This window comes from Tetrahymena thermophila (assembly GCF_000189635.1).
Source record: "Tetrahymena thermophila SB210 genomic scaffold scf_8254664, whole genome shotgun sequence".
NCBI lineage: Eukaryota > Ciliophora > Oligohymenophorea > Hymenostomatida > Tetrahymenidae > Tetrahymena > Tetrahymena thermophila.
The window spans coordinates 448,364-475,940 of NW_002476431.1; the positions used below are offsets into that span (position 1 = coordinate 448,364).

At 22.5% G+C, this 27,577-nt stretch overlaps 8 protein-coding genes across 8 annotated transcripts; 6 read left to right on the top strand and 2 right to left on the bottom strand. All coding sequences in view use genetic code 6, as the record gives it.

Annotated features, from left to right (window-relative positions):
• Positions 1-1,157: 1,157 nt before the first annotated feature.
• On the top strand, positions 1,158-2,055 carry TTHERM_000522949 (cation channel family transporter; the record flags this gene model as incomplete). Its single annotated transcript, XM_012797331.1, has 6 exons — positions 1,158-1,265; positions 1,323-1,345; positions 1,419-1,509; positions 1,567-1,661; positions 1,714-1,815; positions 1,875-2,055. The coding sequence occupies 6 exons, from the start codon at positions 1,158-1,160 to the stop codon at positions 2,053-2,055; spliced, it is 600 nt and encodes a 199-aa protein (XP_012652785.1).
• A 558-nt stretch (positions 2,056-2,613) lies between these two features.
• Positions 2,614-5,030, bottom strand: TTHERM_00522950 (CAF1 family ribonuclease; the record flags this gene model as incomplete). Its single annotated transcript, XM_001014473.2, has 10 exons — positions 4,785-5,030; positions 4,624-4,718; positions 4,493-4,571; positions 4,348-4,408; positions 4,144-4,286; positions 3,999-4,094; positions 3,671-3,940; positions 3,064-3,615; positions 2,729-2,966; positions 2,614-2,675 (listed from the first exon to the last, which is right to left on the bottom strand). Exons 1-10 carry the CDS (start codon positions 4,923-4,925, stop codon positions 2,614-2,616), a joined length of 1,737 nt encoding a protein of 578 aa, XP_001014473.2. The 5' UTR covers positions 4,926-5,030.
• An 849-nt stretch (positions 5,031-5,879) lies between these two features.
• TTHERM_00522960 (ATPase, histidine kinase-, DNA gyrase B) lies at positions 5,880-10,761 on the bottom strand (the record flags this gene model as incomplete). The annotated part of the gene is made up of 2 exons (XM_001014474.2): positions 5,880-7,847; positions 8,017-10,761. The coding sequence occupies 2 exons, from the start codon at positions 10,759-10,761 to the stop codon at positions 5,880-5,882; spliced, it is 4,713 nt and encodes a 1,570-aa protein (XP_001014474.2).
• A 2,724-nt stretch (positions 10,762-13,485) lies between these two features.
• Positions 13,486-14,924, top strand: TTHERM_00522970 (MSP (major sperm protein) domain protein; the record flags this gene model as incomplete). The annotated part of the gene is made up of 7 exons (XM_001014475.3): positions 13,486-13,502; positions 13,578-13,713; positions 13,771-13,869; positions 14,045-14,113; positions 14,255-14,419; positions 14,487-14,742; positions 14,809-14,924. The coding sequence occupies 7 exons, from the start codon at positions 13,486-13,488 to the stop codon at positions 14,922-14,924; spliced, it is 858 nt and encodes a 285-aa protein (XP_001014475.2).
• Positions 14,925-15,852: 928 nt separating this feature from the next.
• On the top strand, positions 15,853-18,605 carry TTHERM_00522980 (hypothetical protein; the record flags this gene model as incomplete). The annotated part of the gene is made up of 2 exons (XM_001014476.3): positions 15,853-17,942; positions 18,002-18,605. The coding sequence occupies 2 exons, from the start codon at positions 15,853-15,855 to the stop codon at positions 18,603-18,605; spliced, it is 2,694 nt and encodes an 897-aa protein (XP_001014476.2).
• Positions 18,606-18,865: 260 nt separating this feature from the next.
• On the top strand, positions 18,866-20,785 carry TTHERM_000522988 (hypothetical protein; the record flags this gene model as incomplete). The annotated part of the gene is made up of 5 exons (XM_012797332.1): positions 18,866-18,898; positions 18,972-19,653; positions 19,969-20,161; positions 20,231-20,502; positions 20,556-20,785. 5 exons carry the CDS (start codon positions 18,866-18,868, stop codon positions 20,783-20,785), a joined length of 1,410 nt encoding a protein of 469 aa, XP_012652786.1.
• A 637-nt stretch (positions 20,786-21,422) lies between these two features.
• Positions 21,423-22,184, top strand: TTHERM_000522989 (hypothetical protein; the record flags this gene model as incomplete). The annotated part of the gene is made up of 1 exon (XM_012797333.1): positions 21,423-22,184. The coding sequence occupies exon 1, from the start codon at positions 21,516-21,518 to the stop codon at positions 22,182-22,184; it is 669 nt and encodes a 222-aa protein (XP_012652787.1). The 5' UTR covers positions 21,423-21,515.
• A 503-nt stretch (positions 22,185-22,687) lies between these two features.
• TTHERM_00522990 (Spc97/Spc98 family protein) lies at positions 22,688-27,329 on the top strand (the record flags this gene model as incomplete). The annotated part of the gene is made up of 11 exons (XM_001014477.2): positions 22,688-22,783; positions 22,856-22,962; positions 23,031-23,346; positions 23,406-24,447; positions 24,514-25,052; positions 25,114-25,254; positions 25,308-25,832; positions 25,886-26,338; positions 26,388-26,500; positions 26,552-27,189; positions 27,244-27,329. 11 exons carry the CDS (start codon positions 22,688-22,690, stop codon positions 27,327-27,329), a joined length of 4,056 nt encoding a protein of 1,351 aa, XP_001014477.2.
• Between the last annotated feature and the right edge of the window lie 248 nt (positions 27,330-27,577).

The following is a 27,577-nucleotide window of genomic DNA, read 5'->3' on the forward strand; positions in this document are numbered from 1 at the left end:
TAACTCCTTCTTTATTATGATTTATAAACAGCAATTATGAAAGATTGCTGATCTATATAACATAAAAATTTGTTCATTTTGTATTTTAATATCAAAGCTAACAAGTATAAATTTAATAACAATTCAAACCATATTAATTCTACATGCGGAATGAAAATTTTCCCTTGATTAGCGTTAACTATAAGTAATTTTTTTATGTTTAAAGCATCTACTAAATGAAAATTAGTAAAAATCAGCAAACCAATATAAAATTGTGAGAAGTATGAGTTGTTTTTGATATAAATCGCTCTTTAACATTCATATAAATAAAAAAAATAGAAATGATGAACATAAAATGCTCTACCAACATATGTTATCAAATAAATATTTTTAATCTAATTTATAAAAAAAGTAAATAGACTGATAAATAATCTTTTCTCCACATTTATTAAAAGAGGGATATCTTATTTTCTTTTTCTCTTGGTCAGTTGTATTAAATTTGATCAAAAAAAAGTAAAATTTACAAAATTTTCTTCTTTATGGAAACAATTAAAATTTATCTGATCTTCTTAGCCAAAAGGAAAATCCTTAAAAGAATTTTATATACTAACTACTTATGTAATTAAATGTACATTAATTTTCTCTGTAAATATTATTTTATTTCTCTAATTAATATTTAAAAAAATAAAATATATTTTGATATTATTTTTTAAAAATAATAATTTTAAAGATTTAATTTAATATTCAAAAATTAATATTCTAATTAAAAAAAGATATTAAATAAAATTTATATAAAATTAATTCTAAATACCATTACAGCCAATCAAATTATTAAATTTCTAAAATTTTTTAATTAGACAAAAGAATTTTAGAAGGATTGAGAAAATAAGTTAAAGCATGGTATTATAACGAATATTCACGCTCTATTTTTGTTTATTCATTATTTATTTTTTTTTTGTTTGTTTGCTTTTTCTTAAGATTAACTTTATTAAATTTTCTATTTTAAGAATATAAAAGATTTAAATGAATGAATATAAATTTTCATTACATTGATTTATATTAAAACCTACAAATATATTAAAATAATTTGGCAAACTATTATTTTTGATACTTAAGCAAAAAAAAATTAAAAATATCACTATCAAAGTATAAGAAGTTTCAAACAGTATTTATAGAAAATGGACATTATCTCTACAGAGTATCTTATTAAGAGGATAAGAACTAGTTCAGCTTACTTTTATTTTTCATTATTTTAGTTAGTACTTTGCATAACTGTGCTAACATATGTAAATATTTGAATCTTTAAATCTTCAAATAACTCAATTATCTTTTAATATAAAAAGGTACTTACAGATCCTTATAATCAGTAATATATTATACAAATAGCCATATGAATTCATATAAAATAAGTTTATGAAATAAATATTTTAATTAAATAGCTTACAAAATCCTCTTGTTTTATGGTTAGAAGCAATAATAGCAATTATCATTTTAGTTGACATTATTATCCGTATTGTAGCTGAAAAAAGAGTAATTTGTTTATAGAAAATCTACTAAAAGCTTATCAATAATTTATTTGAAAATTAGATGTATTTTTAAAGTGGTTGGAACATTTTCGACTTAGTAAGTTTTATAGTAATCGTAATAGTGCTTTCAATATTTTACTCTGCAGAGCTTAATTCGTAATATTTTTTCTATTTTAAAACCAAAAATAAATACAATTTTATAATGAAGAGAACTAACTGAGGATGAAGAAAATGAAGACATAATAGGTTTAGTTTTGATTGCTATAAGATATATTGTTTAGATAATTAGAATAATTTTAATGATTAGAAAGTAATATTGCATTTATTATTTTTAGGTATATTTAATATTAAAATTATGAATTAAAAAAGGTCTCATCAAACAAGATAAATTCACTAAAATGCAGCTCAAGACTTTAACCTGTAATCTTCAATAGAAAAATCTACAGGACATGAATAAAGTATAGTTATAGAAAAGCAATATTGTGATTAAATAAAGCAATTTAGTAGTAATCACTCTTTAAGTATATAGAAAGCAGCCAAAGATTAGTGAACGAACAAGCTATATAATAAGAATTAAAAAGTATCCTTGAAATAATAAATAATTAACAAAAAATGAAATAATAAATCAAAAATTTAAATTCTGAAACTACAAATATCTACTATTAAGTTAAAATAGGCATTTATCTACTTTATAATAAATAAATTTCTAAGCAAATTCTATAAATATTTATTTACTGTATATAATAATTTGTTCTAAAAATTTATTTTACTTGATTTAATTTATTTAAATGATAAATTAGTTATAGTAATAATAAAGAAATAAAAACAAATATGCTAACTTTGTTTCTGAAATTACTCAATTTTTATTTTTAAATCATTATATTTTAAAATAAATATAATACCCATCCACATTTTTTGTAAATCTTTCTTAATTAAACCAAATAATTTTTGGTTTAGTTAAAATATAAATTAATATTAAATGTTTTTTGTATTTAATAAAATTTTTTTTAAATTCATCTTATATAATTATATAACTAAGGTATAAATGAATATATTGTACCTTGAATATCGTATAAATTTTAAGCTTTTTAAATTTAAAGCCTATTTATCAGTCTTAGTTAAGTTTGTCGAGAACTGCATCCATGTTTTTAAGTTTGGTGAATTTATCCTCTAATGATTAATAACCAATAAATAATAAGTAATATGTTATAAAATAAATTTACCTTTAACAATTTTTTAAAGATCATCAACATACTTCTAATAAGTTTTAATTTAAAAATATTTTCCTTCTTGATAGAAGATATCAACTCCGTTATATTCTTGGTTAAGCTTTTATTCAAAGTATTTAAATTTACTTTTATCATTTGATGTTACAAAATATTCTTATTCCAAGTTATTGCCAATTGTATAAACTTTACAGCTTCCAAGCTATTAATTAAAGAAGTCCTACAATACTTTATTCTAAATTTTAATTAAATATATCTTAAATTACTTTAATAATAAAATAAAGTCATGTATGATTTAATATTCATCATTTTTATTAAAAAGTTATTTTTACTTCTGCACTTACTGAATTAAGTTATTTTATGTAAAAGACATCAACAGATTTTGAATCTGAGAGATCTAAGTCTTTTATATCATATGATGCCTATAAATTAGCAAGTTAAAGTCTATTTTAAAAGTAATCAGTTTATGAATCAAAGCTAGGTGTGCCATAGGATTAAAGGATGTTTAGAATTTGTAAAGATTTAAAAAATATGTATCCAGTCATCATTGCATCATAACCAGCTTCATGCATTTTATTATTTTCCTTTAATCCATTTATCTGATAATTACTAAATAAAGTGTTTTGTTGGATATTATCTATATCTTCTTTTTCTTATGGCTCATTAATATCAGTACTAATGAAAATTTATGAGTCAATGTCTTTATATTTAAGCATCTTCTCATAGCAGTTTCTTAAGTCAGATTAAAAGTTAACTTCTTAGCTTAACTTTTAAGAAGAATTTATAATTAACTTAGAATCAAAAATGACAGGAAAATGCTTGTTAATTTCTTTCTTAAATTCTTAAGAACCTTCAGGAAGGTTATACAAAAACTTGTCATAAAGCTATTTGAAAAACACAAAAAAAATCAAATTAAAGTAAAATTTATAATTTGATTACATGCAAAATGTCAATAAAACCATTATGGACAATAATGGGAATTTTTAAGTTAATGATCTCATCTATGATACTTCTGAAGTTATAATTCATAATTTCATATTCTTCAAAACTATACTGACTTTATTAAGTATTTTTTGCAGAATTTTAGTTTTGAGTATCATCAATATCATTTTTTTCAGTTATTTTTTAAATATTAATTTTTCTTCTTTGATAATGTTTCTCTACATCGTAAACTATATGCACTGGTTGTTGAGGGAATTTTTTTTGAAACTATTATATTTAAGTTAGCATTTATAATTTAAAATAATTAAATTCATTTATATCATACAAACTGTTCCAATTCTTTATAAAAAGTTGCATATCTTGGCTCCGTGAGACTAAATTCTAGTTTCTTTCTTCTTTTGTTTTCCATAAAAAGTTCAATCTATTTGCAATATTTATAAAGTATCTTTTATTAATTTATAAATATTTACAGTTTTTTCATTTAAACTCATAAATTCTTTGAAATGGAAACTCTATGACTATATAATTTATTATCTGATATCATTTCTCACTCCTTAGAGGCTTTTAAAAGAGTCAAATTATTCCTCTTATTATCTTGAGAAATAATAAACGCCTATATAAATTAGTTGATTTATTTATTTCTCTATAATTATAAATTTATTCATTAAATTTACCATTTTTGAAAACTTCATTAAAATCCATATTGTGTTGTGATAAAAAATTAAAGGTAGAAGCCTAATTTGTTAATTAATTTTAAGAAATAAAATAAAATATTTAGACAAAATAATTTCTATTTTCAAAATAAAAATATTTGTTTACGCTATACAAAAATAATTTATCAGATCTTCCATTCTCTGTATATTAAGTTAAGTACACATTGAACGGACTTGCTTCTATTCTTAATTTCAAAAATAATTATTTTAGCTTTATGTAATCAATAAGATTTCTACTTTTTAGAAGAATGGATTCTAAAAGGGCATAAACCAAGTTAAATTGGTTAAAAAACAGATACACTTTCTTTTGTCTTCCAGTATCTTTATTGAATCTAAATTGTGATTAATTAACAACAAAATAATTTTTAAATTTCTACTTTTTAACAATTTATTTTTACTGTATCAAAACCATTGTTTCTGAGAATTTCAGATCTATTTAGACCTGTCATTTCAAAATCTAAAGCAATAAAATGGGATTATCTAATTTTATCAAGTATGATGGGCAGATTCTAAACAATATTGGAGCGATTTAAGTTCATGATCTCTTAATTCTAATAAATGTAAATATTAATAAGATGATTATTTCTAGAAAATAGGAGATATCCTTTTTAATTAATAGAAGTATTTAATTAATGTTATATTTGACCTTAAACCCTAATAAACTTATTGTATTACATAAAAATCAATCAAATTTAAATAAGTAAATAGGCTAATAATTATTTTATCAAAAAATAATATATCTAAATTGACATATTAGAATTTTATAAAATAATTAGATTTTCTGTAGTTTGAAACAAATTAAATTAAAGTATTTTAATTTAATAGGTCTGCAAAAATCTTAAAAACTCTCTTTTGTGCTTTTGTTAGTAAAACAATAAAAAATAAGATATTTAAAAAAAAAATATATATATTTATGTATTATCTATTTTATTTAAATTATTTATCATCTAACAATATTAATGTAAAGTGTATTTTAAATAACAGTAAATATAATTTAGAAAAATTTTGAGGTCAAAAAATAATGCTTTAATCCTTTAAATGTAATTTTCAAATAATTATTTACTAATTTTTAGACTATTTACAGTAAATAATATAAAAATTAAAATAAAATTTATCTCAATTTACTTTTTAAATATTTTAGTATTAGAATAATAATTAGTTTGCTATTGAATAAAGTAAAATATTTTGTTTATAAATCTGACTAAATTTCTTCTAAATAAACTATTTAAATATATAATATATTATTAATTATTAAAATTAATTTTTTGGTGAATCAATAACTGTAATAAATTACTTTAAATATTAAACATGAATTAAATATTAGTTTAATTCTTATTTTTTATTAATTATTTTGAAATTATCTGTAAATTTTATACGTTAGTATGGAAGTATTAATTAATATACAATGAACTGATTATTATAATAATTGATTTATGAATGAAATAATTTTATTTTTAAATTAAATAATTATTGAAAAGAAGATTCTAATATAATCAATAAAAATCTAAAAAGTATTAATTTATTGTATTAATAATTTCTTATTCGTTAAATGGTTTAGATAATACGACATCAAAAACCTTAAAGTCCTCTTTAAGGTCTGGGTCATTAGCTATAGTTTCTTAATCCATACCAGACACTCCAATAAAAACAGTCTTTTGAAAACTTTACTCTTAGATTAATTTTCTCATTTACTTAGTTGATTCAAAACCATCCATTACGGGCATATGAATATCAGATATAACTAATGAAAAGGCTTTTGAGGAAGAGGGATTGTTTCTTTTTTAAAATTCTGATAGAGATTCACTTCCATTATTACAGTCTTTAATTTAAAATGTAAATTAGTCTGATTTTTTTAGCATCATCTTCAAAATAGATATATTGAACGGATCGTCATCAGCAATCAAAACTTATAATTCCTCTTTCTAATTATTGACTACAAAACTACCAGTACTTTGATCCATTTCATTAAGTGCGTTAGGGTATTTTTTTTTAAATTGAGTTAGTATAGGAGGTAAATTCTTATATTGTAATTTTTGTTTCATATTGTTATTTAGATTATTACTAGAGCTATTGTTGCTATGATACCCTAAATTCTTGCTTACTCTTTGCACTGAACCTGTTTTTGTTGAGTGAATATAGGTGTTGTTAAAGCTATTATTAGTCATTTGTGAAGATGCAGCAGGCATAAAAGCAGAGTTTACGTATGCTGGTTTGGATTGCCCTCTATAAGAATATTATGAATCAATAAAATTGTAATTTTATTTTGAAAAATAATTCATAATGATATTATTTTATACTTAATTTTCTTGTTAATTTTGCTATTCTTCTTTTTAATTGCCAACATATTGAGAATTTTTTAGCTAGTTCTGATTGCTAAAACTATATAAACTAGTATTATTAGTATTATTAGAGTTTGACTAAGCAGGATAGAACTAACCTGAAACAGGTAATGCATTGGTACTATTCATTTGTTGGATAGAAAGTTTCATAGTTCCTGCATTTTATTACTATTACTATTTATTTATTAAAAAGCAATCACTTTACAAAGCATTATTAAATGAAACATTATGAGCAGGAGCTTAAATATTATCTTGGCTTATGTCTCTTTTAGAATTATAGAAGTCTGGAGGCTCTTTGATGAAACTTTTATTAGTATTTATGTTCATAAAAGAGTTATCTTCTGTTAAATTTGTTTTTTTTTCATTTTAAAAAGTACTGTTTAAAGAATTTATATTATCTGATTGTTTTGGAGTAATTCTGCTTTTATTGTATTGTGTATTTTATGTATTGAGCGTACTTATTGGGTTTATTAATGTGCCAGTCTACGAATATTTTTAGAGTAAATTTCTACGCGATGGTTTGGAAAGAGGTGACTAAATTTCTTAGTCTGATTGTTATTCATCTAAATCTGGTAACTGCATTATGATTGAAGTCATATTTAATTTCGAATTTCGTTCATCATCTTCATCGCCTCCTTCGCTTGTGCAATTATCCATATCAGAAGAAGTATTGTTTTCTCCATCAATACTTTCGTTTATATTATTAAAGCAATTACATTCTTTTTCAGCTTATTCTTAATCGTTAGACGCTGATAATTTATGACTAATATTATCTTATTTACAATCTATAACATTCAAAGTTTCTTTAATTTACTAATGGTTTTACTAATCTTCAATATTATGATTATGATTTTGATTATTATTTTCTTTTAATTCAATTTATGAATAAGACCTAGATGTATTGTCTATTATGCTTTAGACTCTATTTTTCTCTATTACATCATTAAAAGATTCTAAAGAATTAGATAATTTTTTATGTTAAGTTCTTCTTTTTGTTGTTATTTAATCTAAATCGTTTTCTATTCCTTTATGTAACGAAGTTGTAACATGGTTATTAGTCTTAATTTCTCCTTCTTTTTTAGTATTGTCTATAGTATTTTTTGTCCCTTCATTAATTGTTTTCTATATTTATTAAAAAACATTTTCTTAAATAAAGTAAAAAAAAAAATTTTTAAATAATTTTTTTTAGGAATTTTAATAACTATTTTTTTGAATAAAAGAACATTGACTAATTATTAAATAAAATAAATAGAAATATTGTAAATTTTAAATAGGTTTTTAATTTATTTACCTTTGTATTGTTTACTAATTGGCTAAGCTTTTTATTCATCCCTGGTCTATTGGTAGTTGATCCTTTGCGAAGTTGATGGTATATGTAAAAAGAAAATTTAGTACCTTCGTTTTATTTAGATTTAACATATAGTTTAGGATATGGTCCTAGCAAGCCAATAATAGATCTGCATATATTCAATCCAAGTCCTATTCCTTCAATGTTTAAATTATTATTGTTAAAGCTAACATATGGTTTAAAAATTTATTGCAATTATTCACTAGACATACCACATCCTTGGTCCAAAACACTGATTTTTAATAGTGATACCTCTCTGTTATGTACTTGTTTAATAACTTTGGTTATATGAAGTATTATATATTTATTGCTAGGAGTAAATTTGAGTGAGTTTGATATTAAATTTACTAAGACTTATTAAAGCCTTTGTTAATCTGTACAAATATAATCAGAAGCTAAATCTGCTTAATTTATGATCCTATATTTTATGCCTTTTTCTTTGAAAGAGAAGTCAAACATTTTCTTTGTAAACTAAATTATTTAAGAGAGTAGACACTCTTTAAAATTAACCTAGAGTTTACCTTCTCTCAATTTAGCATGATCTAAAATGTCATTAATTAAATATTTAAGACTACTTCCACTGACATCTGCCATTTCTAGCAAATCAAATATCATTTAGAAATCAGTTGAGTCTGGAGCTAAAGTAGGTTTTACACCAAGTAATTAATAATTATTCTGAAGTTATTAAATTATTGTCTCTGCTTAATTTATTTTACTGGTTGTTAAGTTGTTAAGAATTAAGTTATTCAAATCTGGATTCAATTCAGCTAGCATATAAAATTAATCAGGATGATATTAATACAAAAATGAATAAATATTTTGACTTTTTAGTTTTTTAAATAGTTTTTTAGCTTCTAAAATAGTATAATTCAAAGCTGTGAGCGGTTGACGCAAATCATGAGCAGCATTTGCAAGTACTAGATCTTTATATTTATCGTAACTTTGATACATCTAAATTTTTTCAGAAATTGATATGTCGTCTACACATAAAACGATTCTAGTATATTTTCCTCTAAATCCGCAAACTTTAATCTGTATAGAGATAGCGGGCTTTTCTTTATTTTTTTCTTAATGGTTCTTTTCATTTTGTTAATTTTATTCATTACCTTTCTCTTACTATGGTGGATAGTATTTTCCATTCAGCTTCCAAATAAAAAATTTAGGTTTTTTTGTTGTATATGTATATTCTTCAACTAGAGTTTGTAGCTGTTTATAAAGTGTCACGAAAGAACTACCTCCTTCGCCATGCAAGCTCACAAGACCAGAGAAAACCTATCCTTAGTTATTAAGATGATTTTCTGTTAGGGTTTATTAATTACTTTTTTCGTTATTATTGATTTTTTTGAGCATCTTAGATTGTGTCAAATCTTAAAAATTGGTTTGTGTATGCCCCTTTAAGGAGTACCTTACAGGTGAAATAGCTATACTGTTTCCATTATTATTGACATGAGCTAGTGTTAGTTAATTAGGAATATTTATGTTACTTTATGCATGCTCATGATTGCTAATATTACTTATTTTTTAAGCACCATTTAATTAATTTAGATTAGTCGCATTTGCTTAATTATTTGTAGAATTTGATTAGTCAAGCTGCTTGTTAATTTCAAATGGATGTAGTGGAGAAGAAATATTGCCATTTACAGCAGTAGAAGTTTCCATAACTAGCTCCTTTGTATCAATCAAAACATTTTAAGCAAAATTAAAGAAAGAATTCATATCCTTTATGCTGTATATTTCTTTACTCTATCCATTAACTAGATTTAAATTCCACTCCTTAAAAATATTTTTATCAAACTCGTTTTCAAATATTTATTATCCATCATGATTTGAATTGGCATTTAATAGTGTTTATAAGGGAATAGAGGGCGTTTGTCCCTAATGTTGATTAGATTTAGTTTATTTTTATTTTTGAAAAGATATATTGTTGACTAGATTAGGCTTTTCTTAGGGTAATTAGCTGCTTTATTAATTACTAATTGGCTCATTTTTTAAGCTTTAAGATTTTGTAGAAGATTTGCCTTGTTAAATAGAAATAATAGCTGATGGTAAGACGTTTTCAATAACATCTATCCATTCTTGTTAATGTTGCATAGAAACATATAAAAATCTAGTAAATTTATGATGTTGAAACTTCTAATAAATAGTAACTATAATAATGCACCACATGAGCAGTACTTCAATAATTCTTTCACTTTTATATAGTTGGTAAGTATAAATTGAGAAATTGATAACTAATCCAAGAGAATCATATAAAATTTAACTACTGAGCATAAGACTATTATGCGACCCATATATAATGAATCCACATAGTTAATAATAATCATTTAGATTGGAGCTTTTAAAGCGTCTCTCATAAAAGAAAACTTCAATTGCGAATAGAATGTTAATCAAGCAGGAAAGTTTATTATAAAGATCTCTTTGCTTTTTTATCGAAATAATAATAACTATAACAAGTATTTGGTTAATAAATATAGGAAGTAGAACGAGGTCTTTGATTTCTGAGTCAAAAATAAGTTTAAAAATAACACTCAAATTCACACAAAACACGATAATGTAGACTAAGTACATCATCTTGTTATGTTATTATAAATAATATTTACTGTATCTTTATTCATCTTCATAATCAGCAAAATAAAAAAATTTATTTAAAATATTATCTTGCTGAATATGCTCAATTTTTGCTTGCATTCGAATTATTTTACTAAATCGTATGCAATTTAAGTATCAGTATGTTATTCTTCAATTAAGTTTGTTTAACTTTCTTCTTAGCCAGCTTAGTGAAAAAAAAAACCTTTTTTATTTTTTACAAAAAAATTAATATTTAAAAGATTTTTTTATTAGTTAAACTTTATTTTATTAAGTAAATAATTCTATTTCAAAGTTTTAATTTGGTGTTTTATGATTTAATTATTTAAAGTCATAAGCTATTTATCTTTCAAAAATCATGATAAGATTGTCAATTCTTGTCAATAATCATAAAAGGTAATTAACAATAATTCTAACAAATATTGAGATTAATTTTAATTTTAAAGAAATTTAAAATAGCAAAAATACTTTTTAGTTGTTATTCATGCTAAGTATTTAAAAATAAAATAAATTACTAGGGTTTTATTAGATAAGGTTTTGTAATCAATTTATTTGGATGCGCTATCAGAGATAGATTTTAGTAATTATTCTACTAAAGAAAATATAATTTTATTTTGAAGAATTTTATGATTCGTTGCAATCCAATTCTTTTTAAAACTTAGAAAACGACTAATAAATATGTTTGAACGCAGAATGTTTCTTTTTAGATATATTTAGAGGATTAGTGCTACTTTTATCCCTCTATTTATAGAAATTCGAACTGCCTTTGTTTAAAATAGGTTTGTTTTTTTATTAATATTTAAGATTTATAATTAGTTATTTCAAACCAAAGTAATTATGCTTAACAAAGAAATTAATTTTTTGATTTTAGAGCTTAATTAAGTTTGCTTTAAATTATAGTGTAGAGAAAGACAAATAAATATTAGATGATGAAAAAGAAAAAAATTGATTGATTTTATAAAGAATAATACTAAATCAAAACCGATTGCTAAATAGTTCGATGTTGATTGAAGTATTAGATATTTCATTCAATTTTTAAATAATTATATTTATTTGCAAAGCTTTTTTTTCTCTACAGAAAAAAATATCATTCATCATTACTTTTTGTTAACTAAAACCTTATAAATATTTTTGTAAAATCAGCAAAATAATATAGTGCGTATATCTTTCAATTCTTTTTATTTTTACCATAAATTTTTTTGTTTTTTATCTATAATGTTGAGGTATTGTTATAACAAAAATTAAGTAGTATTTTACTGTTTTCAAACTTATTACACCATTTATTTTGAGAGTGTTCTTATAATTTTATTTCTAAATTAAAATTTGAATCAATTGGCAAAAAAACAATAGACTTTTAATGAAATAATTTTAAAGTCAATTTTTAAAAAAAAGATATTTTTATAAAATAAACCTTAATACTAAAATAAATCAATAATAGTATAGTAAGATATGCAATATAGGGCACACTTATAAACTGAATATTAAAAATGTGCGAAAACTTTTATTCCAAATTTAGCATATTCATAAGAAAAGTCAATCTAAAAGCTTAACAATATATATTTTGTACAAAATTTTTCATCCTATCCTATCAGTGCCCAGTTTACAGATTTTAATGTATTTACTTTTAACTTAACTTAATTATATCAATACTTTTAATTGTAAATCTTCAGTTAAAAGATCTTAATTATTCATATATTAGCATTAAAAAATTTAATAAATAATAAACATTTAAACTTAGATGAGTTTATGTTAATAAGTAAAAAATTTAAAAATTAGTTATTGAATATTTGAATTTTTTAATTAAATAAAATGCGCTACTGAGTATAACTAAATGTTACACTATTTAACATTTAGTAATACAAAATAAAAAATGAATGCAATTTTTAGAGCTTAATTAGATATTTTATTGAATTTGAACACAAAATTTCTTGTTGGTTAAATTACAGAATGTTTATTATTTGAATAATTAAAAAATAAATATGAAATATTTTATCTTAAATAAATAAAGGATAAATTAGAAATCTATCAATTGTATATTATTATTTATCTATTTCTATCAATTATAATTATTACTTAATGAATTCATATTTTTATAATATCTTCTAATCTTTATAAAAATTTAAATCAATTTCAATATATTGAATTAATTTTTTAATATTTGTTTTTATTAACTAAAATAATTTTTTCAATTAAAGTAATTAATTGAATTTGCCTATTCAATTATGTTTAATTTTATTAAATCATAAATTTAAAAAATCTTTTAATTTTTTTAATTAATAAAATTGTTTCAAATTTTAGTATATAATTATTTTTTAAAAATTAAATTAGTTTACTTTTAATAAATACCATATAAAATCTTATCAAATGCTTTGCTTTTCATAAAACTCCTATTTTTTTCTGAAAAATTTTTACTCTTTATATCACTTTGACCCTTTATTTTAAGAAGATTTAACATACGAGGAGATGGATTAATGATATTTGATTTTATAAATAAAATATATTAAAATTTTATAGTTAAATTTATTAATAAAAAATAAAATTTCCTACCACAAATAGTATATAAAAAGACGTTCATGATATATTAATAAAATATCAAATGATATTAATTTACGCTAAGTGATAGAAAAATTGTTTATTTATTTTTCTTTTTCAATATATTTTTATTTTGGGTGGAATAAAAATTATTTATAAAAAAAAACGAAAACAAAATATGAATTGAAGATTAAACAAATTTAAATTAAAGAAAAAAAAGTATATACACAATAGAACAAAATAAATTATTCTATCTATTATTAAAAGTAAAGAACCAATTAACAAATTTCAAAAATGTATTCAAGTTAAGCGTAAAGATTTCCTTTCAATTCTTGATGGCTGCTTCAAAATAAAAATAATTTTTTATTTTTTTTTCTATGTAATAGAAGCAATAGTAGATATTAGGAGCTGACATTAGTAAAATTGAGTAAAAACAGCATAGATTTCCCATACATTCCTGATAAATATTTACATTTCATATTAACAATTACTAATGAGAGCAATTTTCATGTAGCATATAAGGTATTTAAATAAATTTTAGTTTTTAAACAAATACAAAATTTATTTTATAAATTAAAGTTTAAATCTACTTAGCCTTAGAAGTATCTAGTTAAGACCGATTAAAATATTATAGAACCTCACAAAGAAGCCAGAATTAACTTTACTATGCATCCAGATGTAAATAATTAATAAATATTCTTGTTTTGAATATCAAAAAGAATCAAAAGAATAATATGAGCCTGGCCTTTATTCTAAGCAAAAGATGTCTTTTATTTATAGAAAAATAAATTTACAATTCATATTTTAGTAAAAAAATACGCACAATTTAAAAAAAATATTATTTATTTTAAAGCTGATTAAGGATAAATTACAGACTTTTAAAGATAATTTCTAGTTGGTTGTTTCAAAGCTTTCAAATAATGTAAATAGTTTAAAATTATTTTTATCTTAGTAGAATTTAGTGCATTTATTTGCGAATGTAGATTAGCAAATTTAAATTTTTAACTGACACTAATTCTGATAAAATTATTCTCTTGGCTTACATTATTGTTTTATTATAAAGAAAGAAAGCTTGGAAAATATCTTTAAAAACAATAAAAGTGTAATTGAATCCTAAGTTACCAAACTGCCAGTTAGGATTATAAGTCCTAATGGAGAAGTAATTAATAATCAGAATAAAATGACAGCATCAACAAATGTGTACCAGTCACCAATAAAAAACGGAGGAGTAAATACCAATAAATAAATAAATTTAACATTTAACGGATTTAAATAAAAAATATAAATAATAATAGTTTGAAGCAGCAGGACAAAACCAGAGACAAAACTTGATTCCAGTAGACCTTAAAGGCCAATAAGACCCTAATTTAAAGTATCAGAATATTAATAACAGCACTGCTTTCTTAAGTTAAAAATTGCAGGAAAAGGAAGATTAACTTCATAATATATAAAGAGAAGCGGAGAGGTACAATTAAAGTATATAAACGATGACAGCAAATAACAACAGAGCCACACCTAATGGACACACATAAGGAGGGACCAGTAAGGGAGGTATTCATTTACTAACTATTTTTTTTATTTGTATATTTTAAAGAAGTAAAATATGAATTAAAATAGGAATGTCAAAAGTTATCAAAGCAGTAGCAATAGGAGTATTTATGGGAATAGCCTTTACATTCATATAAAATATGTACGCTAGCCGTATTGATGCAATTAACCCTTTAAATCTTTGAGTTGATTTGATGGATAGTTAAGACACAAAAAGGATTTTACTGTTTTGAGAGAAGCCATATATATATTTAGATTTATTTTTAAGTTAGAATGATAAATAAATAAATAATTAAATAAATAAATAACTTACTTACTTAACATCTCATCTAATAAATTTTGTATAAGATTTTGGCTAATTAGAAATTTAGAATTAAAGTAATGAATCTATCTTTATAACACAATAAATTTCATTTCAATAAACCAAATAAATATAATCTTTATTTTAAATTTAGATTTTAAGGTATTGCCTATCAAAAATATGTCTTAACCATTCGGTACTTAGTAGTCTACACTATCTATTACACTGATTAATTATTAGGTTGATTAAATTATTTTTTTTACTTTCCAAAAAATATTTATAAGTTAAATTAATAAAAGTATTAATATTATATCATTAAATATATTAATTCAATTCTATTTTGTATCTATCCTAAATATTTGCTTTTCTTGCTTGTTTATTTTATCCATTTTGTAAATAATGCTTCCAAATTCTTCTTTTCATTTCACATTTATAAATGTGCTTAACTTATTTTTATCACCTTAGATCAGCCATTAAATAAATCATAAATCCATAAATTGAGTAATAAATAATGCAACGATTTTATCAAATTTTATTTTTTTGTCCGTTTATTTGTTTAATAAAATTTTATTAAAATTAAATTTTTATGGAATATTAATTAGAAATAATAAAATAATTTTTATCTAATTTTAAAAAACAAAATAATTCAATTTAGGTTTCATTAATAAAGGTTTTTATTTTAGTTTTAGGAAAGATAAAAATTCTTTAGATTTATATTTGTTTATTTATTACTCTATCAAATATATTAATCATTCAATTAGTATTAATCTAAGCAGATACAAATTTTATTAAATATAAAACAAATAGTAGAAATGTTAGGTAGACAATTAAAATCCGTTTTAGCACTTGCTAAGCTAAAACACAAATATCAGGTATTATAAAGGTGCTAACACTTTCAAAATTTGAATGTTAGTTATGCTAGTTAGTTTTGTTTTTCAACTACAGAGCAAAAGAGTAGCTCAAATAAAACTGATAAAAATATTGAATGGTAGATAAAGCAATTAAATTCTACCAAAAATAAAGAAAAATATTTTTAGCAAGAAATTGTATCATCACTTTAGAATTTAGATTCTAATATTGTGTAGGAATTATTGAGATGCATTGAAGATTATTCTTTGAATAAGCTATCCTTAATTAATCTTCTTTAAAACAGTTTATTTAAAGCATACAAGATGAATGATCTAGAAATCAAATATGTCTAGCAAATATTTAAAGAATCTTCGAATCCTTCTAAGTTAAATGAATATTTATAAATTGTTGAGTTTCTAATGGATGAACAAAATGAGGAGGTTCAGAAAATTCTTTAAAATCTTGAAATTCGCTAATTTTAGAAAGATTTTAATAAAATTTTGATTGAAAAAAAAGATGATGTAGAATTAAACCAAATTATTAAGTGGATTAAGTTTTTCTAATAATATGATCAATCTACTGATATGAATGGTATTATAAATGAAAAAGCATTTGATGAACTTTACGACTACAATGCTAATGAGTGGCTTGAAATATTAAAAATTTACAAAAAAAGTGGTAATATAGATATTGAGTTGCTGTAATAAATGGATAAGGCACTTTAATACGAATCAGAGCTTTTATATGAAGATAGTAAACTGTTTTGCAAGTATATTTAAATTTGCGCTTCAAAGGATTTTAAACCTTCAAAAGTCTTAGAATATTAACAGTAGTTGAAAAAAATTATTATTGAAAATAAAAAATTAATAGCCACTTCATATTTAGAAACAGTATAATTTTTTGATAAAGAATATGTGTAGAGTGTTTTTACAGAATTAAAAAGTGTCACTAGTACTCAAAATATAGAAAATAGCATTTAATCAAAAGATATATTAATACAATTTGGGGTCATTCCTGATCCATATGCAGATTTGAAAGTAATTTTAGCTAATAAAAATAATGATTAGCTATACAATTATATCCTGAAGAGAATAAATGAAAAATCATAAAAAGAACATGCACTTTAGATTGAGGAATTATTTTTAATTACTAAATATATTTATGAAACAAGTATGATGAAGAGAAATAGTGATTTTAAAAATCTTAATCTTCCTAATATAATTACAGAAAAAGAGTAAAAAATACTAGATTAAATGATGCAAATTGTTAATCGCTTTATGAAAGAAAAAGCTTTTAAAAAAGTTAATTCTTTAAAACAATTTTTAGAAGTCAGCTGCATAAGCTACTTTATGGGATTCATAAAGCAGTAATAAGAATGTTACGATGCTTTATCTCCTCAATATTTAAAGTAGTTCTAAAGTGTTTTTATATTTCCTTTAATAATCTAATTCGGAAAGTATAATAATGAATTACTGTTCAATTTAATTCCAACTTATTCATAGTATATTGTAAACAAATATATTACAAGAAATTAATTAACTTTAAATGAGGCCTTACAAATTATGAAAAATTTACATGAAATAAAGGATGTTTATATTGATTAAAATGCTAAATATCACTATAAAGAGTTTATTTATGGTGTAAAAGCTATTTCAAGATTAGTTATCAGCACTTTCTAAATGAGGATATATGCTAACTACAATGATATTAAACAAAATAAAAAAGCCTATGAAAACTTTTTCATGGAATAAAAGGAAACTAAGTGGGAAACTCAGAAAGAAAAAATTGAAATCTCTTAGGATCTTACTTAAGAGGAATTAAATTAATTACTATAAGTATTTTATTTAGCCAACGATATGAATATTGGCAGTAAGCAATTTTATGATTCTATGGAGTAACTAGTTGTTTAGTATTATGACAAGTTTGATTTTAATTAGAAGGCTTTGGCTACTTACATAATATCGACTTTAGAAGTTTAGAATGAAGATATTGAAAAGAAAGTAGAATAAACCATCTAATCTTCTTCAGATTTCAGCCTTGAATAGGCAGTTCAGTAAGATTTTAGCATTTTTTTAGCATAATTTTTTACTTAAAAATTAATATTAAAAATAGATTTTTATCTTACTTGACAGCAAGATACTCATTGAATGAAGACCTATGGAAAAAGTTGATTAATATTATTTAGAGAGAAGACAACCAAGGGAAGATTTTATAATTAAAGTCTGAATACAAAATTAGCCTTTATTTAAGCCGTGAATGCTTGTTACTTGAGTAAGGTCATATTTCTTTTCCTATGAATCAAGAATCTATTGATCACTTAAAAAGGATATTTGACTAAAATTAATTATAAATGGTCAGTAAGGAAACAGCATTCACTGAGGCCATACAATACTTCTTAAATAGAATGGGTTACTTCCATGAGACCAATTAGCAAGCTTCAATATTTAGATACTAATTTTCAAAATTAGATGAAAATAATTTAATCATTGCTTAAGACAAATTTAGTTTTATTGGTGATACAAAGACTCTAAGATCTTATAGCTCTGTAATGATAAGAATGTTAATGAAAAAAAATTATAAACTAAAAATATTTAATGTATATGACTGGGCCAGCAAAGAAAAAAGAAGTGAGAAAATAGCCTACTTTAGATCAAAAGTTAAGGGTATGTCTTATGACCCAGAAAAACAAAAAAAGAAAACTTATTTTAATTTCTGAAAAGTTTAATTCCGCTAAATTAGAAATATCTTTTTTTTTTAATAAAAAAATAAATTAGATTGTATTTTTTTGAAAATTATAATTGCTTTTAACGTATCTATCTATCTATCAATACAATTGTATCTAAAATTATCTTATTTTACAGCATTAATTAATATTTAAGAGAAGTATAAAATAAAGAACAACAAAACTAAATTTCATTTACAATTAAAGTTTTCATGATTGTTTAAAATAAATTTCTCGCCATTTTAAAAATTATTATGGTGATTTGTGCCTGTTCTCGATGTTTAGAAGTAACAAAAAACTATTACAATTAATTTCTTGTGTGACTTTACATCTTAAGATTAACTTCTTTCAATAAATTAGTATAACTTGGATGAAGAACAAATTGAATTTGTGAAGGATAATTTTAATAAATTCTTCAAAGACTCACTTTAAATTGATTATAGTAAAGGACATGGTTCGTTTAAAATTATTGTGAGAGATGAATACATATTTAGAGGATAACATTTATCATCATTTCCTTTAACTTATTGTATGACTCCTTTTCATGAGTATCCTCATAAAGATAAGGTTGAAAGAATACTTACAAACGAACTTAGAGTGAATGATTAGAATGTTATTCAAACAGCAAATTTTGTGTTCTTGGTACTCTTTTTAAAGTCTGAAAAAAATCAATAAGACTCTCATACTAAATTTCTAAATGAATATCTTAATTTAGAGTACATTAATAAAGCCTCTATAGTTTTTTGGGATTAATAAAAGGCATTAGAATAGCTTTAATAAAAGCTCTATTATGTTGACGTGTAATATATTAATAATATATTTCAGTAAATTGAAGGTCTAATAGAAATCACATAATTAGTCATCTAAAGTTTAGAAATTAATGAAGGTGTTGTGTTGAATAAAAATGACTTCGATAGGTCTGAAATACAAAAAGCTATTGCTTTTATCAAATAAAATACTATTTTTTTGAACTATGGTCAAACCATATTCAACAGAGAAGAAAAAATACTTCCCATCATCATTCCTTTCTTTGAATTGATATGTAAAATAAAAATAAAAACTTAATTTTTTTAGAATATTTCTTAATTGAACTAAAGATATAATCTATCATTTATTAATTAAGAAATTGATTTGAAATTATTACTTAAATAATTTAAGATTAGAAAAAGATTTCGTAGATTAATTATCAGATTTTCTTGATCTTCTATATTATCATAATAAAATATAGATAAATTTAGATAAATTACACTCTAGAATTAAATTTTCAACTCAACTATAAAATAGAATTACAATTATTTATATGTTTTTTATTTTTACCAGCGCTAATCTCTTATATCATATTATGTGTTTTAAAAAGAATAGGGACCTTCTAATAAGTAGTAAATTCTATAAAGGCTTTGTAAAATTAGTGATTCACCTAATGATCACATTAGAATAAATTAAGAAGAGTAATAATTGTATATTTACAGTGACTGTGATTTTTTAAAAGAGGAATTCTTTTTCATTGTACCAAGACACGAATCTTCATTAGAACAATTCATGAATTTTGGGTAGTTTTTTTTAAAGAAAAAAAATTTATTAGAATAGATTTTTATTTTTTTTTGCTAATTTATATCTAGGGTTGTTAATGAAAATTTAGATAGTGATAGTCTAGTAGTAAAAGTTAATACGACTTCAATTTTTTAAAGCGAAAGTTAATAGAAAATTGCTGAACAGATGAATCTTTCAAATCCTATATTAAAATTAAAGACAGGGTAACTAGATTATCAATTACTTCAAATATTTTCATTGAGACACTACTTCAGGTTGAATAAATCTAAATAATCTGATTTCAAGTAAATTGAAAATGAACTAAGCTCAGATGAACAGTACACAAGATTTGGAAAAATAGGTATACAGATAAAAATTGTGTTAATATAAAATATTTTATTAATAAATAAATAGATTACTTAAAATTTTTAGAGACATTAATTATTGAACGAGGAAAGTTGAGCGATGACTGGAAGAATGTTTACACTTACAAAATGAAAAGATACGACAGTAAATAAAGGTTTGAAAAGAGCTTGAGGGTAATTAGATTTTATTAGAGAAGAATAATAGAATCCCAAATAAAGATTCTTTAAAAATACGTAATATATGTAAGTTTAGTCTAAGATATCAAAAAATATCTATGAATGGATCTATATAACATGAATAATAATAAAATATGATATATAATAAACAAATAATACTATTTTAATTGTTGAAAATGCTTAATCATGATTGAGAGGAAGACAATAATAATTTGTTGAGCTTTCATTTATAAAAATTGCTTATTTTTGAATAAGCGAATTTCACTTTAATTAATTCAAGCATAAATAATATTTATTACTAATAAGTGTATTTTCATTTATTTATTTGTTGTATTTTTTATTCTCTTAAATAAACTGATTTTAGAGGCAGCAAAAACACTTATAAAATAAATTATCTCACTCCCACATTTTATAATACCTATGTAAAATTAACAACATTTAAATTATAAACCTACTATAAATTATATTTTAATTTTAATTTTTTAATTGATTTATAAATAAATAATTTGACTGATGATCGTATTGGTTATTTAATATCTTAAATAATCTGATTTCTAAAATTTTCATTCTATTTTTCTTTTTGTTTATTATTAGATTTTTTTTATTAATCTAATTTCCAATCTATTATATTTTAAGATTCACCTACTCAAATTATGAAATATTTAATTGTAATTATATTATTGATAGAATCTACTAATTTTCCAACTCTCTGCTTTAAAAATACGAGCTTTTATCTTAAAATTAATCAAATAATTCAATAAAAAATAAAATAAAACAAAACATCTACTAAAAATTTTTCCAAACTAATTAGAAACAACAAACCATCTCACAAATGTTCCTCTCTCGCAGAAATAACTTCTTTGACGATATTGATAGAACTTTCGATTCTTTCTTTGATCATGATGAATTTTTCTCTAACTTTACTAGTCACGATGACTTTTTCTTGAGCAAGGAAGACTAATTAAAGAAATCTCTTTCTCAACTCCACAACTATGAAAACAGAGTTCATCATCAAATCAAAAGCCATGAAAGTTCTATCGAGCAATTGAAGAAGTCTATAGAATAAATTGAATAGAAGAAGGCTGAGATTAATCAAAAGATTGCCAAGATTCAAGAAGAAAAGAAAAATCAACCTCAAATTTAGCATCAAGACTAAACTAATACTACTAGTGATAGCAAGGTATTCAAGAAAGTTCATTACAAGACTCCTGATATGGAAATCGAAGAACAATACGATAGCCACAATCCTCAAAATTGCTACAAAATTATCAGAAAGTAAGGATAAGCTCCCCAAGTCTTAACTGGTGCCTAAGCCAACTAAATTACTAATGAACAAACTGAAAAGCTTGAATCTCTTGGTGGTAACTTAGACACCAAGTTTGAATAGCTTTGCAGACTTGCTGGAAAGACTTCCGCAGCTTTAAGAACTTTAGTCTTGGAAAACAAGGACTTGACTGTTGGCTAACTTTATGATTTAGCCACAGAAAGAAAGTTGGTTTGAAAAAATCTTATTACAAATATAATTTTATAAATTTAGTTAAAGTATAATATATATTCTTCTTAGTTAGTATTACTTTTTTTTTTCTGATTAATTAACTTTTTTTTTTATATGTTGATTTTTAAAGTAGAAGTAATTTTTATTATTTTAATTGAACTCTTTGAAAAAATAGGAAAATTATTTTAGTTAAAAATAAAATCAATAATTAAAAATTTCATGGAAATAAGTTATTAATGAGTAAAAATAGTTTAAAGTTAATTTAAAATGTTTTTTTAATTTAGATATCTTATTAATTATCCTTTCATTTTTATCAAAGTAAGAAGCGCCAAAAATTATTTATAATTATTACTACTAAATTATAAGCATTATTTGATAAATCATTTATTTTTGTAGTTAATTTTTAAATTTAAGATCTATTATATTTTTTTTGAAATATTTATTTATTAAAATCCAAACAAACTTAGTAAAGAACATACAAACAAAAAAAGCAATTTTCCTTATCAAAAATGGCTACAAAACTAGAACCCGATTATAAAACTAGAATAGAAATATAAATTTAAACACTAGTTAAAGGTTTAATTAGTTCCATGACTGATTTTGATGTAATTTCTACTCACTCAATATTTTATTATAAAAAACATGTTTATTAGAAGCATTCCTTTATTCTAATTTAGGAAAATGATGAAAACTTTACTATAGCCTTTGAATACATTATATCAAATATAAAAAATCATAGGTTCCTAACAGTTGATAAATTTAGAGTAAAGCGAGAGTTAAATGGGTAATACTTATTTACTTATGCTTACATTTAATGGTTTTTATAAAATTAATTCCTAAAAAATACTTTAGTTTACAAGAAAAGTTTGAGATACATCTTCAAAAGAATAAGTCTGAAAAATTGTAAAAATTAGTTGATAAATTTATGGAAAAAAAGCTAAAACCTCATGTGCCAGATATTCATTATTCAATCCTTCAGTTCTTGCTATTAATGTCAAATAATCCTATTTCTTCACATTAAGAGGGAGATGATTTCGACAAAAAATATTAAGCAAATAAAGAAAAATTGTAAACTTAATAAAGCTTTCAAGAATCTATGAAAGCTGCAGATCTTAAATTTCAAATTTAAAATAATTAAATATTAGAAATGTAAAAGGCATTACTTTAAGTAATATTTTCTATTACTTATTTATTTTGCTAATAAAATATTTATTAAAAATTCAAAAGAAATATGATGAGGATTACGTTTTTGAAAGCAGTAGTGAAGAAAGTGAGCTTGATGAAGAGGAATAGGACGAAAACGAACAAGAAGAAATTGAAAATGTTTCAGGATTAAATAAAGAAGATAAAACAAAATATTTTAATAAAAATTCAAATATATTTGAATAAAAAAAGTTTGATGTTTTTAGTAATGAGAATCAGTCAACTAAAAAACAAGGAATAATAAAAAATATATCAAGCTTATCAAATGCAGATAAATCAGTTGATTAAAGCAAAATAGTTTCATTTAGAAATGCTAATGATTCTGGTATTCACCGCTAAAAGGATTCACTATTATAAGTTACTAACTTAAATTAAAACGATACGTATGATCAAGTAAAGTAATAGAATGATAATGCTTCCAGTGTATATCTAAGAGGTATATAAACGAATTAATCTTTTTGGAATATTACTCAATAAAGTATATTAAAGAAATCATCATTACAAAAGCGAAGCTATGAGGAATTCCTCTCAGAATAAAAGAAGGAAGAAGAAAAGCAACTTTTTTTAGCAGCCAGATAATTTACTAAGAATGATTTATTCAAAGATCCTAATAGTCTTGCTCAAATCTATGAAAATTATATCAAAGAGAATTTAAGTAGGACTGTAAATACCTAGATAAGCTCAAACGGAGATTCCTAAATATAGTTGAATCATTGGATATACTAAAATAAAACTGAGCGCTAAATTATATAGGATATAATTTTAATGCTTTAAAATTAACCAAGTTAAACCTTTGTGTTAGTTGATGAGCAGCCCCCATAATTTAAGCTCAAAAAAAAGATATAAGTGAATCACCTAACACCTTCAACTCTTGAAAATATGATTGATTGTTGCATAGATTTTGCAAATTAGCTATTAAAATTTTAGTTTTACAGAGAATAGTATGATAAATTAGAAATAGGAACTACTTTCTAAGCCTTTCTAGCCTCAATTCAGGCATTTTACTAATAATTCTAACAATTTTTAAATGCATTTCATTTAGTGTTTTTGCATCAATCTGCTTAAAGTATCATTTTATATTAACATATTTTTTCTTTTCAAAAAATGTTCTATTAAAAATATAAAAAAATAGTAAAGAGAAATGAAATTTAAGTCACTCTTGAAGAAAAATATAAGTTCATGCTTGATAAGACTGTTTCTTTGATTGAATTATTTAAAGGTTTAAGGGAATATTAAATGGAGATGAGAATGATGATGAACACTTTAGAAGGAGCTATTGAGATATTTAAAAAGTAAAACTTGAAGGAACAAAATACAGAAATGATTGATGAAAGTAATGCAAATTAACATGAGGATAATAAGAATGTTTAGAGCTACATAGCTTGCTAAGTCATAGATTTTTTATATTTTTAGCTATAAATTAACAGTTAACATTATTGCTAGTACTCTCATTTATAATAACTGAACTGCTAGCTTTTTATACTTTCAATTGAGCCTTATCTATCCATACTAAATGATTGGCTTCATGGTGGTTTTTTTTATGACAAATACTCTGAATTCTTTATAAAAAATAATATTAGAAACTAAAATTAGCAGTAGACATAATAGATTTATTAGCATATTGATCATTAGATAAACTGGGTCAAGGATTTTTCGATTAGACTTTATCAAGTAATTTACTTTTTCATATAATTTAGTTTGAAAATCTACATTTTAATCCTTTTTAAAAAAGGTAGAGTAATCTTAAAATAAAAGTGCCACTCCTTAATTTTTGTAAAAATTTGAGTAGACAATCCTTTAAATTGGTAAAAATGTAAGATTAATAGGGTATATTCTTAACGAGCATGATTAAAGAGTATTTGTGGAACAAAAAGTAAAAAAATAAATTAGCGAATTATAATATATTAAAAAATATTTTTATTAAAGCTAAAAATTGAAGATATAAGAGAATAGATAAAAAACTAAATTTCTGAAGCTATTGAGAGGATAGATAAGAGCTAATAAAATTCTGTAGATATATGCAATGAAATACTAAAAAATAATTAGCAATAACCAGAAAAGTAAAATGTTTTAGACATTGAAAGTGCATAAAATAAAAACTAAATTACATTATAATAAAATAATACACATCAATAAGATAAAACCAAAGATTAGCCAAAGCAAATTTTAAAAAATTTGAGTATATCCTCAATATTAAAATAAAAGAACTAATTCAAATAATAAAAAGAAAGAGATATCTTTTAGCTAAAAGAATAAACTCATAATTTCGATAAGAACTCTTTGCATTAATCAATTATTGTTGATGAAAATTAAATGTAGGAAGAATTAGATAATTCAAAAATTAAGGACAACCCTTTTAACATATTTACAATGAATCATAGTGAAATATTTAATTAGTCTGTGTTCACGATTTAAGATTCATTTTTAAATCAAGTTATTCCTGAGCTTAAAGTAAGTTATATAAGTATTTTTTTGTATTTTTTTATATGATTTTTAAAAAAAAGCAAATAAACACGAATGTAGTCTAAAAGAACGAGAAAGTCAACCTAAATAAAAAGATAAATTAGCTCCTAGATAAAAAAGGATTTACAAGCTAATTCATGAGGTTATTTGATTTATCAATAGAGTTTAGCATAAATTAAATGGATAGATAAGTTAAGAAATATTTAGGATCTATTTTAATGAATGATTTTAAACTGTTAGAGCATTTTTAAGCTTTAAGGCATATTTATTTTATGGAAAACGGATTTATAAGCACTGAATTTTTAAATTACTTATTTGATAACTTAGAAACTTATGATACACTGAAAAACTCATCTAGTTTAAAGAACTATTTCAAAGAGCTAATTACAAATTCAAACTAGCCATTTATAAGAAATCTAAGTGAGTACTTTTCAATAGAAGTTCTTCATGATCCCGTTAACACTTATCTAAAAAATTTAAAAATAAAATTCGATGTAAAATTTATAATTAAAGGAATATTAAAAAATAAAAATTTTAACTTAGGCTCCTTACCCATTAGATGCGATATTCGATCAAGATTCTATATTCTTATATAATCATATATACTAGTTCTTACTCCTGTTAAAAAAATCATAGCATTTCTTGCTTGACAAAAAGTAAATTTTTCAAAAGTTTTATTTTTTAAATTTACCTTTATTTTTTAAAAGCTACTACTTGAAGAAAATGAGATTTTTTGATGATTCTAGGATGAAGAATAAATTAAATTTATCTCAAAAAAAATAAAAAAATTTAAAATCCTAAAAAAATATTTATTCTGATTCTGATGATGATGAAATTTACAGAGGAAATAGCTAAATGGATGAAGAGGTAGACTTAGAAGAGTAAGCAAGGCTAAACAAGGAAATTAAAAACATAAAATGGAAAATGTGTTTGCTTTAAAAATAATTTTTGAACTTTACTAATTCATTTTAATATTCAACTTTTGTAATTATAATTTAAGAAATTACATAGTAGTTTTTAAATGAAGTATCTTAAGAATATAATATTGCAAGCTTTATTGATATGCACAAGCAATATTTAAAGAAGATAGCTGACTTATGTTTCCTTTCGAAAAAAACTGAAAATATTTTCCCAATTATATCAAGTCTTCTTAAATATTGCTGTGATTTTCATGCTTTAATTTAGAGACTTGAAGCAACCGAAACACTGGATTTATATACCATGAAGGGTGAATTATAAAGAATAAAGTCTGATTTTGCTTCCTTAAAATAAAATTTTGATAGACACAATATTCTAATAATCAGCTTTTTGTAGAAATATGGCGACATAGGACTAAAATAAGAATGTAAATTAATAAATAACCTTAAATTAAGTTATGGAAATTATTTTTTAAAAATAGGGGTCCCTCTTAATACAGCTTTAGACTTTAATAATTTTTACGTAAAAGAAGATGAAAGAAAAAACTTGTTTGATAAAAATTTTTGACTTAAATTAAAAAAAATTCCATTAAATAGTAATATATTTTTTATATTTATTTTGTCCTTTATAAAATTTAAACATAAATCAAAAAACATTTTATTATTTTAAAGTATGCATTCATGGTTGTATGTATAAATGATTGTGTGTATATAAGTAGGTAGTGTTGTTATATTGAGGAAATGAGTGAAAAAACATATGAATTTAAATTTTGAACATAAGTTGATAATTATATAAGTTTAATAGATATAATGAAT